Raw genomic sequence first — 20,071 nt, forward strand, 5'->3', positions numbered from 1 at the left:
AAAAATAAAGACTGCAAGTGACGTCGCTAGCGGAAGCGCAAGTGTCTGAGAGTGCAAGTCTGAGAGTGCAAGCGCAATTATTGGCCGGTAAAAAACTCAAAGCAGTAGCACCAAATCTGAATTCATTAACTTATTAATAAACTCAATGAATTTAACTGTGTCAAATTTGTGTTTCTGTTGTCTCACTTAACAGCAAAGAACTTTTTAATTACTGAACATAAATGTAATTTAGGTTTATGAGTTAAAGGCAGCAATATTTAATAACAAAAAGATGTAAGAACAAAAGAGCACACTGGCAAACTTGGCTTAAAAGCAAGGCTATTTTATGATATAGGGTAAGGATAATTTAAACACTACTTGTTGTGGTTTCCCTGAGATAAGGGGTGATAGGTGGTCTGCCAGATAAAACCGTTTGTGAGCCATTGCAGTCAGGGTTGCAAAGGTTGACTAAAATGCTTGTATTTAAGTATTTTATATTCGAACAATTATAAAACTATGCTAGATGTTAAGTTTTGTGAAGGTGGAGGACTGTTAGGGAACCTTTGAGCTCTTGTGTGCATCTTTATGAAAACAGACTGTGTTTATGATAACTACTGTACAGTGGTTTTCACATTGAAATTGTGTATGGCACACAACACTGACTGTAAAATATGTATTATTGGTATGGGTGTGGCATATTTTGAGTTGTAATATTTAGGATAGGGTCATTGGGCTAGTTTGGAGCTGTTTTTGATTGGCTGTTGGCCTAGTGGCCTACACAGACCTGGCAACCCTGAAGATAGTCTGAAGGCATCTACCACTGAATAAATTACTTCCACTCAGATAAATAATGTAAGGACACAGGCTTTATGAGAATGTTTATTTGAGGACCCCCTAACCCCTGGCCACAACTGTTTAACTGTTAATCTACACCACAATTTTTCCATCAACATTCTGAACCCAATTCATGTTTTGACAAGACCTCTCAAATACGCATACATTTTCCCTTTCTGTCAATTTGAATTTAGCATCGCATCACATTGCTTAATCCTGATAACCACTGTTAGGGGTCATTACACATTACACTGAGCTCTGTTACTGGTCAATTTCAATATCTTCAGAGAAAGTTCAAAATTAACTCTTTAATGTGGGAACACCAGTTGGTATCGGCACTCACAGCACATCTGAAATAAATTTTAGTTTTTTTCATCATTCTCAGAATTTGGGCTGATGTGGGATCAACGATTTTACTTTTAAGAGAGAATGCATGGTTTCTGGCTAAAGGAGACAAACTGAGTGAAGCTGCTATATTAGTAGCGGACAGTTAAAACTAAGACCATGTAAATACTGCACCTCACCAAATAAGACAAACACTTTTTGTGCTGGCTAATTGGCCATAATCAAAACTACACTGATCATATGTCTACAATATTTGCTTGTATAGCTGCAGTTTTGGCAATAGGCTTTGGTTGAATACAAGCCAGTCTGTTAGAATTCAGCCCAACTGACTGTAAATGGCAAGTATTTATCTCAATCCACAGAGTTGCTACTCATTAGCTTGCTTTTAAATACGTAAAGCATAACGTGACTATACAAAATGACATTATGAAAGCATTCAGTAAGCAGGAGTATGTACAGCCACTTAATTGTATTACATACATTTGCTGAACACTCAACAATTACAACAATCTTATATTAAAAAATGCAAATGTGTGGGTAGAGATTCATGGTTGCACTTACAGTCTGTCATTTTCAATAAAAAAAAAAACAGCAAAGTCAACATCACGTGTTAACAATGGATAAGTGAGTATTTAGCATGCTATTTGAAGCAATGGCAGGATTACATTTTGCCTTCTGGGAAGCATTAGACTACAGTTGTATATCAGTATTTACAATATTACCACTAAATATCCATGACGATTACATAGACATTTTGTGCAGATTTTACCTATTGTAGCTATATTTTCCTGCAGTAATAATAAGTGAAGGCAATAGGCTGTTTAACCTGTCTGTGTGGCATAAAGGCATGTGCATACAGGTACATGATTCTCATGTAAGAGTACAACAGTCTTTTCCGGGTTGCAGGTGGCACATGGACTTTTAAAGTATTTGTCACTGTTTTTCGAAGAATAGTTTGCATATTGTTCTAAATGTGGGCCATCATTTTTATCAGTGGATACACTCTGAGATAGTCTTTGTCATGTGTGATTAATTGTCCAAGTAGCACAAGCATTGATTAATATCACTGTACAAAAATATATTAAAAAAATGGTGCGGTTAGGTTAATATTGTGAATCCATTGAGATTCTATAGTACATGGGCAATTGTTCAAATCCAGATTGTTTTTTTTTTTTTTTTTTTTAAATAGGTAAAACTTCTGATGCAATCCATGGCAAGTATAAAACTCATTACATGTCCGAGGTAAAGATAATCATATCCATTACCACCTGAGTTTTTACCGCATCAGGAGCATAGTACTTCATCAAGATTGGAACTGTGGACAGATTACAGATTTTATGCTTCATGTTTTTCCCCTGTCTTCTCTGACATTGTCTGTGCTTGACCATGTGTCTGTGGAGAGCAGCAGACCATGGGGCTGGGGATGTAGTTGAAAGGAGTAACCCTGACAGCTTTACTAGGTGAGCTCTGTCGGAAATGGCCAACACCACCACTGTGGGTACTTTCCACTGACTGAAAGGTGGAGGTTGACGCTGTGCTGTAGGTTTTTAGAGATCCATCCGAATCCCCATCTTGAATGGTATTCCCAAAGGACATGCTTATTTTCCTGGGGAGGGCCATCTTTGTGGCCTCGTCTGTAATGCTAAGAACTTTTTCAATTGTGGGAGAGGTGCTTGAATTAGTTTTGTTGGCCGAGTAGTCCTCAGTTTGAACAATTGCATCACTTGTTTTCCGTGATGCTAGAGTAATAGTAGGCAGTTTTCCTGGTAGTGGTGGTGGCATCTGTTTGGTGCCCTCTGGTGAAGGCAACAGAGGCAGTGCAGTGGGTGGAAGGGTGCTCTTTAATATCTGGGGAACGTCCTCATCACGAATCCTTCGCCAGGTCACTCTGTCAGAGTTACGTGATCCTGCTCTCTGTTGCCTCTGATTTGTGTTCCTTTCACTTTTAGCTTGTCCACTTGAGTCAGAGGATGAAGAGCGTAGAGAGGAGCGGCTGGTGACACGACTCAAGACATTTATGCTTGGTGAGGAGGAATATCTTTTGATGGTATCCTCCCTCTTTTCTCTTGGCTTTGGACCGGGTGTATTTCTTTGTGAGACCCTGCAAGGACTTTCTGAGCTTGTTCGTCTAGCTGGACGTTTCACAGTGACGTCCCTATCAATGGAGGTGGCTCTTGATGGAGCCATGTCCTGCCTGATTACCCCCTGTTCCTGCACTCGTCTTTGTCCTTGAGTCACAGGCATTCTTGTCGGACCTTGAACTGCTTCCTTTAGCTCCTGACAACGAGAAGAACATAAGAAAACTGCTGGGGCCCCTGGAACTGCTCTTCGGGGTGAGGCATGCTGTGATGTTGGGACAGAACGTGAAGCAGCGTCATGTCTTAAGACTTTTGAGGACTCTTTGATGAATGTCAGTTGTCTGAGAAAACCATTATGATCTGATTCACCACTACTTGAATGAGTGGATGTCATACGAACCAAATCCATTCGATTTGCTGGTAGGATTCTTTTCCCTGATATCTGCGTATTTTGTCTGCTGATGTTAGTGGGCTGGTTGGTTACTAAAGGTGAAATGTTTCTTGTTTGCCTTGATGGATTCTGCATGAATGGTATTCTGACAGGGGATTTCTGCGTTTTCCTGTCTACGGGAGATTTTGAGTTCTGATTGATGTTTGAAGTGCTTCCTCTTTTGTCCGGTGGACTGCATGGTGCTGATGCCACCTTCGCTGGACCTTGTTTAATGGTTTGGGTTGGGGAGGTTACTTTTTTCTGAGGATGCCTGGAAGGTGTTGAACTTTGAGATGATCCTGAAGATGAGCTCTTTGGTATCCTGGCAGGTGGTGTTGAGCTTCTTTTGGGCAATGACAACTGAGTGGAATCCATGGGGTGGCCCAGTCTGTGAAGGCTTCTTGACCTGTGTTGAGCTAGATTTGGATTTTTAGGGGCATCTGATTTCTGTATCACTTTTTTAGGTGGTGGTCTTTGAGAGAGGGTTGTCTCCTTCTTGGGTGTGTATATCACTGTTCTACCCCTGAAGACCACAGGAAAGTTTGGAACGGGTTTACGAGGGGCAAAATCAAGTGGTTTATTAGCCTTTTTATCATCTTTGTATACCTTCTTCTCTTTAGGAGTAAAGCTTGAACCAGACATAAATGACATAACTGATTCAGACTCTGATGAGGGTTCTTGGGACTTTGAAGCTTGTAACTTGGTAATGATTGTATTAGCTCCTTCTTGTATTGCTCTCCATTCAACACTATTGAGATCAGAGTCTTTGTCTGATGCCATTTCATCAGAATCTAGGTCATTTTCAGGGCTCCACTCTGTTGCTTTCTGAAGAGTAGCTTTCTGTTTGTGCTTTTTCTCAGCTTTCTTTTTTCTGGCAGCCTGCTTTTTCTTGTGTTGAGGCATTGCAGATGTTATGCATTTTATCAAAAGATCATCTTCTGAATCCATGCTGACTGAGCTTGGCGAGCTGTTCTCTTCAAACTGTTTGTGGTCTTGCTGTGATTTTGGAGGGCACATGGGTTTGGATGTTAAATTATGTTTATTCCGTATCCATGTATGCTGAGGTTTTTCATGATGTTCCTCAAATTCTGCGTCACTCAAAGAGCTAAGGGAGGAACTCAAAGAGTAACATGGAGGCGCTTCTTCTAAAATTAGATTTTGCTTGATTCTGTGAAAACCCTTTTGGCGGGACTGGTAACTGTTGACTTGATCTTGTATATTAGCATTACGTATTACATTAGTCTTGCTTGATTCATAATGTTTTTTCTGTCCTGTCCTAATCATCAGTCCATCCTGTATGTCCATTTTATGGCAGATGGCCACTTCTGTAGTTGTTGGTTGATGCCTAGAGTGAAAGCCTAATGTGTTTTCCTGTGCATCACTCAGAGAGCAGGTTTTCTGATTTTGGTACGCCTCTGTGTTTTGTTTTCTTTTAGGAATATTTAAATGTGGCATGCTTTTTGACAGGTTCTGTCCTTGCTTTTGGATTTGTCGAACTGGAGACTGGCTTTGAATCCTTTGCTGGGTCACTTTTGCTGTCATCTCTTTACTCTGTATAAGTAATCTCTGAGTGGGTACCATATGTCCGATTGTTTTGTTCAATTGGTCTGTGACTATGTGAGACTGACATGTCATTTTAGTTGGTTTGTGGAAGCGGGAGAACATGCGTAGGTCTTCAATTCTCTTTGCCTCAATATTAACCAGCTCTTGTGTCTCTTTGTTTCTTCTCCAGTCTTTTATTTCTTTAGTTCTGAGTGGATACTGGAGAGTTTCATCGCTCAAGGAAGTGGTGCTTGAGAAATTGATGGGCGTACCTTCAGCAGAGTCAGTGTAAGAGGAATCATCATGATAGATTTCTTTTGAAGACATTCCAAACTTTTGTCCAGTACACATGTGGTTGTTTTTATTCTGCAGCACCATATACACTGGTAATTGCACAGATTTTCGAGTCTGCATGTTGAGAACTTGGTTTGAGAGGTTGGGCATCACAGTTGGCCTTACCTTCTTAAACCTGGAAGGCATGGCAGAATTAATGCACTCTTTCAGAATTTCTATGTCATCATCTGAGTTGCCTTCACTATACTGGTCTTGGTCATCCATGTCCTCTTCTTTTTCAGAATCCTCTGGATCATTGTCTTGCTGGTTAAGCAAAGGAGTAAGTTTGAGCTCCACATCTTTCTGGACATAGTGTTCATGGAGAGGGAGGGCACTCAGACTAGAGGCACATGAGAAATTCTCAGTTGGTTTTTCCACAGTGAAATATATCATTGTGTCCAAATCTGGAGGTAGGTTAAACCTTTCTTTAAAGTCTGCAATTTCCATAAATTTGCGCAAACTGTTCTCCCACTGGCTTCCTACACCACTAAGATTCTGTGTCTCTGGTCCACTCGATTCTGCACAGCATGGAGTTTTGCTGCGACTCGGAGGCATTGTTTGTCCTGGGCTGTCTGGTAAGTCACTGGGGCTAACAGTACCACTTATCATTTCACTACATGGATCACTCTGAATAGAGCTGGCAATTGAAGGAGATTCAAAGCTGCCAAGTGAACTTACTGAACTACAGCGGCTCATTACAAGAGGTGTTTCGTGAATGTAGTTTTCTGAAGAGCTGGATGGTGTCCTGTCCTCAAGAATTACTGGAGACACTCCTCTAAGGAACTTCTTCTCATTTTTGATTGTACTAGGGATCTCAGTTGGATCAGAGCTGCTGATTTTCTGATCAGTTAATAATAATTGACTGTCACTCAAGTCATCAAGTGTCTCATCCTCTTCATCTTTTCTCTCAACATTCACATCTTCCACCTCTATGATTTCTAATGAGGAGTCACTCTCTAGCTCATTTTCAGTCTGACTCTGTCCATCGAGAGCTCCATCCCCAGAAGACAGAGAAGACAGAGAACTGCAGCGAGAGAAGCATATTGGAGTATTCTCTACAGAATACTTCTGAGGGGTCTCTAGCTGTCCTATTGTGGGGCTTCTTGCAGAGCATATTGGGGGAAACTTGCTAATACTACCTCCAGTCATCACTGTTGGAACCCAAGCTTGCCTGCGCATTGCTTGAGCTGCCTGAACATTGATTGCAGTTTTTGCAACGCCAAACTTGGCGACACTCTGGATCAGAGGAACATGCTGATAGGAGGGAGACAACTTAACAGTTGGTATACTAGCATCTGAAGACACCTTGGTTGATACAGTTGCAGGCGTTGATATAAAAGGTTCTTGGCTCTTCTCTGTATCAGTGGAACCTGAATCAGGCAAAATAGCATCTTTGTTTCTCTCAAAATCTCTTTCAGGGATCTCATTTTGACACATGACTCTTGAAATATGTACACGACTGTTCACTGGTTCCTCATGAGCTACCTTAAGGTCAAGTTTATTTGGACGTCGTTGTTCTGTTGGTTTTGCCGAGGTATGAGTCTGGTTCTGACTGCCACAATAGCCATCGCTGGTGCTGCCACTGTTAAGACTGTCATTGGATAAACTCGAGTTGGCTGTTTTAAGACGCAAGAAGGCATGTGCTCTGCTGAGACGCTCTTTAGGTAAAAAAGAGCTGGTGTCAGAAAGATGACAAGGGGAACAGGAAATGGCTCGTCCCTCGTGAAGCTCATCTGGCCCATAATTCCAATCCACAAAATGATCTTCTGAGCTGAGGCTGAAGCTGTCCTCAGAGGATGTATGCATGGTAATGTCTTCTACCAGTTTGTCAATTTTAGCCACTGTGTTGGTGATCTTCTTGGCTAATTTCTCAGCTGCCACAGTCACTTCATCATCAGGGGGTTGTGACCTTTTATTTTCAGTTTGAAAGGTTTCAACATCTTGCTCAGGCTCCCCCTCTCGCTTACGGGACTGAGTATTAAGGAAGTTAGAATTGTTCAAGAACATGGCGAGCATGGAGAAGGTTCCAGTGTCCAAGCTGGTTGATACATTAGGTGCCTCGTCATCATCAAAACAACCAGAATCTGAGGCGTAGTCTTTTGCTAGGCTCTCAATGTGCCTCAGTGGTTTGTTTATACTTTGATGTTTGAAACTTCGCTTCTCGATTGAATCAAATGTTTCTGCCAGATGCTTCGCATCTAACTCAGCCTCTAATGCTTTCTGCTTCCTCATGTAGAGGGATGGCATGCAGGATCCTGGGGATATAACAGCAGTATCTTTATATTTAAGTGGACGATTTGTGAGGAGGTTTCGCAGAGCTGCAGCACTTCCCATGGCTATCATTTTGTGCTTCGAGTGGATGAGATTGCGCAGCATGCTTACAGCTCCAAGATCCCACAGCAATTCCTGGTCCTTTGGACTTCGTGCAGACAGGTTCCAGAGGGTTCCACATGCATTACTCACAATGGTCAGACTGTGAGATCGCAAGTGCTGCAGCAGAGTCTGAAGGCAGTTATGATCCCTGAGGATTTGCCTGAATTAGGAAAACAGGAAGAATTTAGGTGATGTCATTGACACTTTAACCTCTGCTTAATTTGTGAATGTGAATAAACATGATACCTGTAATCGTCTCGGGTAGCAATAAGGCTGGACACATTACGCAGGATACCTCCACCACTCTCAATAATGGCCAGTGAGTTGGTTTGGCATCGATAAGTCAAAGTGCTAACCAAAAAGCCAAGAGAACCATTAACAGAGCAGATTGCCACCTTATTCTCAGTGCTGTGTGCTGACAGGTTCCACAGTGCACTGAGTACACTCTTTAAAGTGGACTCCTGTGGGGAAGACCAGACCATATAAAATTACTTATCATATAAAATTACTGAGTGGTATTGGAGCACAAATGTCACCAATTTAATGGGTAAATCACTCATATTCAGATTTATTGAATGTAAGAAATGGATATTATAGAAATGTTTGATTGTACCTTTGTAGCCTGCAGTGCACAAGTCATAAGTGCTGACACACTGCCGACATCTCTCAAAGCCCTCTTGCTGTTGATATCAGCACGCCATGACAAGTTTCTCAGTATACTTGACACTACCTAAAAGCAATGACAAATCATAGAGCTGTTGTGGGCCAAATAATTACAAATGAGAGTAGCAAAATATATATATAATTAAATGAGCTGTTGCATAATATTTGTCATACTAAAAGTTCATAAAGGAGTGATGGTTTGCTCTATGGAAAAGTAGCTTATGTACCTGCTGTAATTCCTCGCTATCCGATGCAAGCTGTGCAACAATGGCTTGAAGACAGTTTTTCTTTGAGCAAAGAGTAGCCTGATAAAGTTAATAAAGAGCATTCTGTCAACGTCACTGATTAAATTATAGTAAAGAAATGAGGTGACTGTACAAATAAAAATTTTGTTTAAAGGTGCAGTAGGAGATCTCGGAAAATGCTGACTTTAGCCTGATAGCACTGAAAGCGAACGTCCCACCCGACCTACAAATCGCCATCCAAAGCCACACACCCTGAACGCATATACGCTCACAGACCAGATGACCAGAGACAACCTTACTACATCATGTGTCATTCACCGGTGAGAAAACTTTATAGCACACTTAGTAAAAGTACTACAATACCAGGAAGGAAGGTCAGGTTGTTGATGTTTGCCTGCCATTCTCGCTCTGTCTGCACAGCGTATGTGAACACGCTGATGACGTATCCTGTCTGCGCGAACAAGGTGTGCAGAGGTATGCAAATACACATGTTGACAAGCATGTAGGAAAGCCAATCAAAACACTCGGACCAAGCGTTTTGATTGGACGAACATTTCTTGGTCCTACGCCTTCCACAGAATATATAAATACATATAAATACATTTAGACCACTTAACTTAATGATTGCTATCGGGATGTGAAGAGACTTTCAACCAGCATAACAAAAAATTTTTCTGAAGACAATAACCTATTGCACCTTTAACAACGCAATGTTTTTCATTTTTATGCGATTCCACATTTGTATGCAATAATTTGAAAATTTACCTTATTTACAACATCTCCATATGTAAGGTTAGTGAGTGCCATTCCTGCGTAACGCCGGAGGGCCATATTGATTGGCTCATTGTGCATGCCATACATTTCTTGATCCAGCTGCATTAGCTCCGCAATGGCTTGCAGGCCCCCTAAAAGATGCACAAATAAGCTTCTTCACTGTGTTTTTACCTCACTGTAAATGTGCTTATTTACAACCACAGCATACACTATTGCTCTTTGGTCTGTTTAGAGACACTGTATTCATGTACCTAGTTCATTCATCGCCCTGCGGTACTCTTCCTCAAAAGATAACTTCATTATTGCACACAAGGCCTGGCACATCTGGGGATCCACTGGCTCAGGGATTTCTGTGGATATCAAAGTAAATGTATACTTATATGAATCATTTTATATTATGGGAACAGTATGTATGACAATATTTTTTTCAGAAAATCAGCAAAATATATTTAAATTAATAAATAAAAAACTAAAAATCGAAATCACCATATTGAACCACCCTAGTTCATCCGATACTCAAAGTAAGTACTTATAAGAAAGTACTCTGATACTTATACGTAAAGTGCTTACACTACTTGTAACTTATATGCATAAGGTTTGTCTTTTTGTTTGGAACTTGACATACTGTACACAAACCAAAGAATATGATTATCCATAACAAATGAATGGCAATTCTCACAGTCTATAACACATTGACTATAATTTAACCAGGGCTCACCTGTGGTTTTGGCACCACCAGATGAGGAGATACTTAAATGGTTCTCAATCCAGTCCCAGCCATTCTCACAGTGTGAGCGGATCTGCTCTAGCACATGAATAACTCTCATCTCGCGTCGTGCTTGGCCCTCATCTGGCTGTGAGTATACGATGTTGTGCAGGGCAGCACTAGCTCTGGAACGGGCTTCTCGACTATAGCCTCCTGTCCCAGCTGCCTCCCCAGTGCCACCCTCATGTAGTATTTGCACAAGCAGTGGGACGCAACCAGACTTGCGCATGGCAATGCAGCTTTCCTGTGAGCTTGACATTGTCAGAAGGGTGCGGGACATCTCCTCTCGATCTCTAGAGGCCAGCATGGACAGCAGCCAAAACACCATTTCCACCTGCAACCCAAACACAATATAACTATAGCTGACATACACTGTACTGTCTTAGAGTTCATTATTGCACTATTGTTTTTGATTAATGTATGTTCAAACTAAAACTATATGAATACTGCATATAAGGTCAGAAATTAAATGTCGTAAATTTAACATAGGGACTGGACAGTTATGATATTTTGTGTCTTATTCACAGCTAGTTATTTTTATTTGATGTTGATTTTAAAGGAAACCATCAATTTGTTCTCCCAACTGCTTGTTTTATGTAGGGTTGAAGAGATGCTGGAGCCTATTTCAGCATCTCAGGCCAAAAGAAGGAAATATCCTGGACAGATGGTCAGTCCATCACAGGCCTAACACACAGTGCTGTACAGGCAACCATAATTGTATTTGAATGTATTTATTAAAATATAGTATGAAGTACAAATAGATAGACTGCAGTGTTTACAGAAAGACAAATATTGGCCCTTAGTATATAGTTAAATTCTAACATGATCTGTAAGCTTCCTAATGACTCCTAATGAATTTTTAATCTCGAAATATCATTGTATGTAACCAGATGACATTTAGGAATACTGACAAACTAACAACAAAAAAAAAGACAATGTTCTTACTTTGCTCCCTGCTTCTCCAGGGGCCTCCAAAGTACCTGCATTTACGGTATCCATGTCAGGCACAGATGCTTTGGAGAGGCACTCGGTGCTCTGTGAACACAGATGGTATGATTTATTATTTGTTCCTATTTGGTACAGTAGGTACTTGGAAATTTGGTTTGTATGTCTGACTTAACACATTAATATTTATTAAAGCAGCAAAGTACTGTAAATCTGTGCTGTATTAAGACTGATCCACACATATTGAGAGGGTATATATTCTACAAAATGAAAAAAATGAAAGAACTCTGTGGCTGTCAAACATGTCCATAGTAAATGTGATGAACTACACCAGTGGCTATTCTGCTACAGAGCTTAAGAGAAACCTAAAACCAGCTGGAAAAATCATCAGCATCATTTGTTTCCATATGCGGCTTGGTTTAATATTTTGTACCCAGTGCTATGATGTTCATATATTTGAATTCTGAATTACTGCCCAAATACCCTTTGAAGCCATTAATTTGTAGACTATTTTCCTGTTTAAAATCTGTTTCTGTTTGACTGAGCATGTGCACAACATTTGCATATGGAGAGTGAATCAGCACCAGTGCCAAAGCACTGGATTCATTCTTTCATTCTCAAACCCATCACTATGGCAACATTTGGCACCAGCTACAAATACCATCTCTGGACAGCTAGATTACAAGAAAGGACATAGACATGGCTTGAATGATATTCTAGAGTCTTCAGAATTTAATTTTGAAGATTTTAAGAGCTCAATAAGTACTATCCAATTTATTTAAAACGTTTGACCTTAATGCTTAATATAAGCCTTGAATACACACATTAATTGTGAAGGTGAATTTATTTACAAAAACATTTGAATTTATTATTATTATTTAATTTTGAACTGGACAGTGAAGGAAAAGCAGCTACTGAATGTCAAACATATATGTGAACTCCATCAGTACGGTTTAAAAAGTATGTTGGTTGAGAGAAAGTCCAGAGCTGTAATCTAGACAAAGGGTGCTTACTTTAATGAACATAAAATAATATTATTAATATTGTTGTTAGCAAATAAGTTTGATTTGCTGAACTGTTTTGGTTACTGCATAATCCACATACTTCCACTTAATTTCATAGTTTTGATGACTTTACTATTGTTCCAAAATCTAAAGCTGCATATAAATTAAATGGCAACCTTGTACTGCAGGTTTCATCGTATCCTGACTTTTTTCATTTCAGATTTCTCAGCCTTATTAAACAGTAGGTTTGAAGAGCTCATTGTCAGTCTGGTGCAGTGTCGAGCAGACAGATAACTGTGCTGCAATGGGAATCCCTTAGTCTCAGAGAGCTATGCTTCAAAATTACAATTTCCCAGTTACTGAGCAGCCAATAGGAGGCAGCTTGCGGAGGGCATGCCCTGTTTTCTGCTTAGCAACACTGAGTGCCAGCCTGTGCTGTGTGACAGTGCCAGGTGAGACTGGGTGGACGTGAAGCTGTGCACTAGTGCAAAGAAAATCCTAGAAGAATAACGCTTCCGATTTTCGTAAGCCGAGTAGCCATTGCAGGAATTAGTAAAACGCTGAATTGCACATTTTATTAAATTACAATAAATATTTAATATACAATTTTATGTAACAGAGTAGTTATGCTACACTATAGTGGAAACCACATACACTTCTGATTCATTACTTAAGGCTGACTAATGATTATTACAATTTATCATGTTTTTAATTAAAAATTAGCAACTGCTAGCAATGCAATAGCAACTTTTACTTTTAGCCCTGTTATATAACGTATACAGTATTTCCTATTTACAACCTCCATCCATTACCTGAGCCATAAATGTCAAATTTTTAATGCGACTTTTCCAGCTGGCTGGTTCAGTCAACAATGTCCTCTGTGGTCTTGTGTTGCCCCGGCAATTCAAACCCTTAATAGATTACAGTATCTATAAATGGTTCTGTGAATATGCCACTACTGAGAGATAAATAACTTACTTTGTAGCATTTTGATGTTCTTGTCTTTACTATACTATTATACACTACAAATTCTTCTTCTTCTTCTTAGTAGTAGTAGTATTAAAACACTTATAGAAAATAATGAAAAAGAAAAATATTTTTAAGATTTGTGATGTTAGTGTCAGGTGTAACCATCAAATAAAACATAATCAATATATTCTTAAAATTATCAATATGATGTAGATTTATATAGCTTTCTCAGAACTAATTTTTAATCAACTAGTCATATATTTTATCCATGGACACTGTTTATGGCTTCACTGTTTTCACTTATTTAAACTTTTTAAGAAATATTTTGTTTCCAGTAATTTCAATCTTTAAAATAAGACTTTTTATTATTTGTGACCCTGGACCACAAAACCAGTCGTAAGTCGCACAGGTATATTTGTAGCAATAGCCAAAAATACATTGTATGAGTCAAAATTATTGATTTTTCTTTTATGCCAAAAATCATTAGGATATTAAGTAAAGATCGTGTTCCATGAAGATATTTTGTAAATTTCCTAGTGTAAATATATTAAAACTTAATTTTTGATTAGTAATATGCATTGCTAAGAACTTCATGTGGACAAATTTAAAGGCGATTTTCTCAATATTTAGATTTTTTTGCACCCTCAGATTCCAGATATTCAAATAGTTGTATCTTGACCAAATATTGTCCTATCCTAACAAACCATACATCTATGGATCTATCAGATGATGTATAAATCTCAATTTCGAAAAATTGAACCTTATGACTGGTTTTGTGGTCCAGGGTCACATTTGTTATTATTGCGAGCATCACAGTTGAATTTTATGATTCAGGCATTGTATGATTCAGGCTCAAATGGAGGACAGGGGTGTATGTGTCACCTGAGTCTCTGGTAGAGCACTCTTCTCTTGAGGACCACGCGAGCTCTGGGCCTCCTGAAGCTCTTTCTCCAGCTGCTCCAATCGAGCAACACGGATCTGAAACATACACAGCAATTATTCATATGTAGTGAACATTTTAATGCTTTGATAATGATACTTTCAGAGAACATTATCATACACCATTTTATCAAACAGCTCTATTGTCTCTGCTAAAAAGGGTAGTTAAGAAGCCTGATTGGGAACACCAGCCTCCAAAACACAATGTAAGCTATGCTGGATGTTTGAGTGGTAGTAATGTGGTTCAGGTCAAGTGTTGATAAAAGCACGACGCGTTTGTGACTGACACGTGACATTTAAGCTGGTTTTACAGCTGGCATTAAATCTATAATCTGTACTTACTTGTGTTCTCTGAACCATCTCGTCACTGGTGCCGAAACGTTCCTCCATCACGGAGCGCAGCTGTTGAGCTTCAAACTCCAGCTGCTGACGAATAAAATCCACCTGCATGGAGAACTGTGAAGCACAGAAAAATGCCCAGATATCATTTGTACTGCATGCATACTATTGTTTTTACCTCTCAAAACAAGATCAAACCTCTAGAGACATGAAAAAGACTTACAGACTGAACAAACCATTCCATAAAAACATATTTAAACAACATGCTTACTGTATGGATTCAATGAAAACAAAAAACAAAATCATAGGTTTGGAACAACATTCTGTAAGTAAATAATGACAGAATTTTCATTTTTGGCTGAAATATCTCTTTAAGAATCATTGCTGTTATTTCAAACTAGACAAGGGCATTAACTGATTCAAAAAATCTAGGTTTAGGACAATCTGTGGCCATTAGCAGTAAAACCAGGTGACCTCATCTTTGGCTACAGATGCACACAGTCCCATCAGTGAGTAATTGGGGTGGAAGGCTGCTTACCGTATCAAGCCGCGGCAGTTCAGCCAGTCTCTGAGACAGACCTTGCAGCTGTGAGTAATACCACCGCCGCTCTCTCTCCTCTTTCTCTATTTCACTCAGCAACATGGACCTAAAACACACAAACACACACTCCTGAAACCTGAAATTACTGCACTCAATCAGCGTTGGGCAGAATTCAGAATTTAAGTAATGAATCACTTTCGTGAGTGTGAATTTAAATAGAATTGGCCACAGACCACAGTATGCTTACATAGTTGAACTGAATTAAATTTTTATTACTTAGGAGTTTTAATATTCCTTTTTTTTTGTTACAAATTTTGAATAATCACTGATTATGTATATATATTCCTTGGTATGTAGAATACACACACACACACACTATTCAAAAAAATTACTATTCAAAAGTTTGGGAATTATTATTTATTAATAGATGTATTAATTATTAATTTATTATTTATTAGATTTATTGATGTTTTTGAAAGAAGTCTCTTATGTTCAAATCAAGGCTTTTAATCAAATCAAAAATACAGTAAAAACAATAATGTTGTGAAATTACAATTTAAAACAACAGTTTTCTATTTTAATATATTTTAAAATCTAATTTATTCCTGTGATGGCTGAATTTTCAGCATCATTACTTCAGTCTTCAGTGTCACATGATCTTTCAGAAATCATAATTTTCTGGGTACTTAAGTAACATTTCTTATTATTATCAGGGTTGAAAATGGTTGTGATGCTTAATATTTTTGTAGAAACAATATATATTTTTTAGCATTCCTTGATGAATAGAATGTTTAAAAGAAAATCATTTAGTTGATGTGTATATGCATTTCTTTGTTTATTTTTTTATTATTATTCTTTGTTCTGTAGCATTTTTTTTCATAACGTTAGGAAATGCATATAATAAAATATTTTTAAGTTATATGAATTTAAAATTTACAGTTAAACTGTTCTGTAAAATAAAAAGCACCAATTTCCTGTAAAACTACCTACTTTTGACAAGCAATAGAAAGTAATTATGGTTCATGGATGTGACCTAAACTAAAGGCCACTGGCCTTTCAGTGATTAAAGGGGACAAACCCTCTAAGGGAAATAACATTTTGGTTAAATAACGAGACAGATGATTAGAGTGTTTAGATGTGATGATCTCACCTCTCTTTACAGAGATCCTCTAAGTGCTGGGCAGTGACACGGCCCTCTCCAGTCACTTGATAAGGGTTCCCGGGGTGCACGGCTGTGCCCTCTCCAGATGCAGATGAGGACTGGCGGGACGGTGGACAAACAGGACTCCTGGCTCTGCCGATGCTCAGTCTCTCCTCGCCTTCTCCTACCTGGCTAGCCATCATCTCCGGAAACACACGCAGGTTGTGAGGCTCGTATTTGAGCTCGTAGTAGTTGGTCAAGTCCATATGTAGCTCTAGAAAAACAAGAAAGTCAAAAATTTATTTATTTTTTTGGTCTTTTATAGATTCTTTCATTTCGTTTGTTGACAGTAGGTTGATTAATTGATTTTAATCGTTCTTCATTTTGATTAACCAATAACAATTCTTAAATCCAAAGATTGATCAAAATTCTAAATTTGATAAAAATGTCAAATTCTATTAGCAATTTTCTAATAAACAATTCAAACAATAAATGCCTGAGTGAAAGATGCCATTAAAACAACTTGTAAATAATGTCACATAACGAGGGGCGCATTAACGCATGGGCTTCAACAGGCTGAAGCCCAGGGACCTACACTTGGGAGGGGCCTACTGGCTGCAGGTAAATTAATTTGATTTTTCGAATAATTATATGTAGTGAATGGTTCAGTTTAGGTTTCCCCCACACAGTTTGTGTAGTTGGTATGTTCCACCGATATACTGTGAGTGGAATGTGCAATGCACTAGTAAAGAAGCCTAGCACGAGAGCTATTCTGTGTACGTCTTTATGCTATGATTTAATGAATTAAACGCGAGCACGGCATGTTTCAAAACAAAAACGCAGTTAGCAACCACCAAATAGCCCACATTTATGGCAACTTGCCAAGTTATAGTTTCAATCTAATAATAATGAATAATGAATATTTTGTGTAATTTACGATATTTAAATCATACCTGTAAACTCACATTTCGGCCAGGAAAGTTTTCATGGCATTTTCTTTTCATATTACCTCCGTATAATGCCTAATAGCTTAGTGTTTACTTTATGTAAATGCTATAATTCTGCTGCTCCACAAGCGCCACCTTCTGGCAAAGAGTGAATTTGCATATTCACTTATATTCATATTTTAAGCAGAACAGTGTTGTAAATGTTAACTGGCATGTCAACAAGAAAAATTCGAAATTCAACATAAATAATTGTCAGGAAGCTAAAAAAAATAAAATAAATAAAAATAAAAAATCTCTAGGGTAGGGGGCCTAACGTAATGCTGTAGCACAAGGGTCTCTGGTTATCTCAAGGTGCCCGTTACGTTTTGCCATTCATAATATAAATATAACATATACACAATATTCAATATTATATTTTTACTTAACCTTCACTTAGTGATGTCTCCATTATTTAATGTATGTTAAATATTAAAACATGTTTTTATGACAGCCACAGTTTAAATTTAGTACACTGTAGAATGCAAAACCAAATTATATGATTAAAAAGTTGATACAAAAACTGCCTTACGTGCAGTTTGAATGTTTGTACTGTGTTTGAATGTTTTGTTTGTTGATTATCTAAAAATAAATAGCAATTTAATGTAAAAGTTTGGACTTCACCTTTAATATTATAGTAATGTACCAACTGACAGGTTTCCCTTTATAGTTTACAGCATTAGTTGAGAGATTGTTTTCCTTAAGAAAATTGACATGTACTGTACCTGATATACAGAATATCCAAATGATATTGTATAGTATCAAGAGCTTGTGAACTGAAATCGAAATTAATTGTGAAATCTTTGTCAGTAGCCAAGCCTACCAAGAACCATTAATAGAACTGAATGTCCTGGAAATGATTCGGTTTCAGTATTTTTTAAATCTGAATGAGATCCAGTTCTCCGTTTCCATCCCAGTAACGTCACTATGGTGTTGTTATACAGTAGCCGGGAAAGGTATGTGAATCGATTTATCATAAAAATCCGATCTGATATTCAACTAAGTTGCAATAACTGAGAAATACAGTCTGCTTTAAAATATAATAAGAGCAATTTTACATTTTCATATTAATACTGAACACACCCCAATAACCCAAAGATAACTTTGATAAAAGAAAATAAACCTTTGCTGAGATGCCGTGGCATGTCCTCGACAGAGTTTTAAGTGTTCAGTGTTGAACTGAAACAGTTTTATTACAAAATTTCTCTTGACTGTTGTGCAGTTCTGATCCGCAATTACAGGACACGTTTGCTGCAGGTTAAATAAACCCAAAGAAGCATTAACCAGTTATTAAATCCACAGTGTACAACAAAGCCATGTAATTTAAGATTTGTTTAAACAGACTGTTTAATTAAAACATCATTAAATAACTAAAGACTAAGAAATAAATATATTACAATTAAAAGCTAAATGCCACAGTTAAATGAACGGCAACGGCTATGTAGAGAAGTAGAGAAGTGGATCGATTTCCTGCAGTACCTTTGAGCTGGTCCAGCACATCAGTTCTGCCTGAAGAGGCAAGAGTTCCGGCCTCCTGCTCCAGTTTACTCTGCAGCTGCCTCAGAACCTCCTATCACAGCAAAAAAACAATATATATATATATATATATAAATAAAATAAAATAAAACAAAATAAAATAAATAAATAAACAGCCGAAAGTCTTGTCAGTAGAGTTCAGTTTAGCGAAAATCAAACTCATGTATTTCAAAGCAAAAAGAGAAATTCTCCTATCATGAAACCAGATGACCTCATCTTTATAATGCATGCATCAGCTCTGTTTGAGGGGAGAACTGATTGTGAGAGTAAAAGATTTGGCAGGGATTACACTCAGCATCTGGGCATGTGGGCCACTGTGGAATCATGGGATGTTGAATATGACCCATGCATCACCTAAAATCTCATGAAAACAGTTGCTGAATTAGTTTCAATTGATGATTTTGAGTAGAGAAAGGCTTAGAGCATTTCCACTCTACAAATAAATGAATCCTCAGAGTACGAGCTGTATTTTTAAAATGGATCGTTAAGGGGATAGTTCACCCAAAAATCTGTCTTCATTTACTCACCCTCATGCTGGTTTAAACCTGTATGCATTTTTTTTTTGAAAGAACACAAAATATGATGTTCTGAATAATGTTTCAATATTTTTTTTGTTAATACTGTACAATGAAAGTCAATGGGGTCCAATTTTGGTTGGACTCTAGCATTCTGCAAAGTATATCTTCTTTTGTGTTCGACAGAATAAATAATTTTAATGCATATTGGATATATATACTGTATATATAAAAACCCAAAAACTGACCCAAAATTTACAATGAACATTTGAAGAATTTTTATATATGGATGTTGCAACTGTTACCATTTGAAATTAGTAGCTATCTCTAAGTCAAACTTAATCGACAGAACAAAGCTCTTGATTCCTAATGAGCTCTTTAGGGGTTTTATTCCCAGTAGGATTAATGTCTCCAAGCAGTTAAACTGACACAAACAGGCGTGATTCTGTATTATTCAACCTACACACAACCTTTTAAGTAGGGATGCACCGATACCACTTTTTCCAGTACTCACCCGTTACCGATACTTTTATTTTTTTGTACTTGCCGATACCGAGTACCGATACTGATATTTTTATTGCATTTGTTAATTTTTTAAATATTGGGTACAGAAACAAAAGAGTATGTATAATGTTAGTTGGTTAACTTGATTTATCAAATAGATACAGTCAAACCAAAATTTATTCAGACACCTTCAACATTTCTCACATTATCACAGTTTATTCGCTATAGTTTAGAAAATGGTAATAAAATATGACAAGAACTCAGAGTCAAACTGTGTCAGAACAAATTCAGCT

The 20,071-nt window shown here is 37.9% G+C and overlaps 1 protein-coding gene across 2 annotated transcripts in view; it reads right to left on the reverse strand.

The window, feature by feature from the left end:
* Positions 1-2,141: 2,141 nt before the first annotated feature.
* The window catches only part of LOC107658524 (adenomatous polyposis coli protein 2-like), a 30,490-nt gene continuing 12,560 nt past the window's right edge, over positions 2,142-20,071 (reverse strand). For both annotated transcript variants that reach the window (XM_016447119.1, XM_016447126.1), the window contains exons 3-15: positions 18,703-18,793; positions 16,250-16,514; positions 15,097-15,205; positions 14,562-14,675; positions 14,163-14,258; positions 11,308-11,397; positions 10,315-10,696; positions 9,848-9,946; positions 9,588-9,727; positions 8,805-8,882; positions 8,528-8,644; positions 8,161-8,375; positions 2,142-8,074 (exon numbers count right to left, since the gene is read on the reverse strand). In XM_016447119.1, the coding sequence (XP_016302605.1) occupies positions 2,494-8,074; positions 8,161-8,375; positions 8,528-8,644; positions 8,805-8,882; positions 9,588-9,727; positions 9,848-9,946; positions 10,315-10,696; positions 11,308-11,397; positions 14,163-14,258; positions 14,562-14,675; positions 15,097-15,205; positions 16,250-16,514; positions 18,703-18,793 (7,377 nt within the window). In that variant the 3' untranslated portion in view covers positions 2,142-2,493. The remainder of the gene's footprint in view (positions 8,075-8,160; positions 8,376-8,527; positions 8,645-8,804; positions 8,883-9,587; positions 9,728-9,847; positions 9,947-10,314; positions 10,697-11,307; positions 11,398-14,162; positions 14,259-14,561; positions 14,676-15,096; positions 15,206-16,249; positions 16,515-18,702; positions 18,794-20,071) is intronic.

The sequence above is a fragment of the Sinocyclocheilus anshuiensis genome, unplaced genomic scaffold (genome assembly GCF_001515605.1).
Source record: "Sinocyclocheilus anshuiensis isolate Anshui unplaced genomic scaffold, SAMN03320099.WGS_v1.1 scaffold1957, whole genome shotgun sequence".
NCBI classification, from domain to species: Eukaryota; Metazoa; Chordata; class Actinopteri; order Cypriniformes; family Cyprinidae; genus Sinocyclocheilus; species Sinocyclocheilus anshuiensis.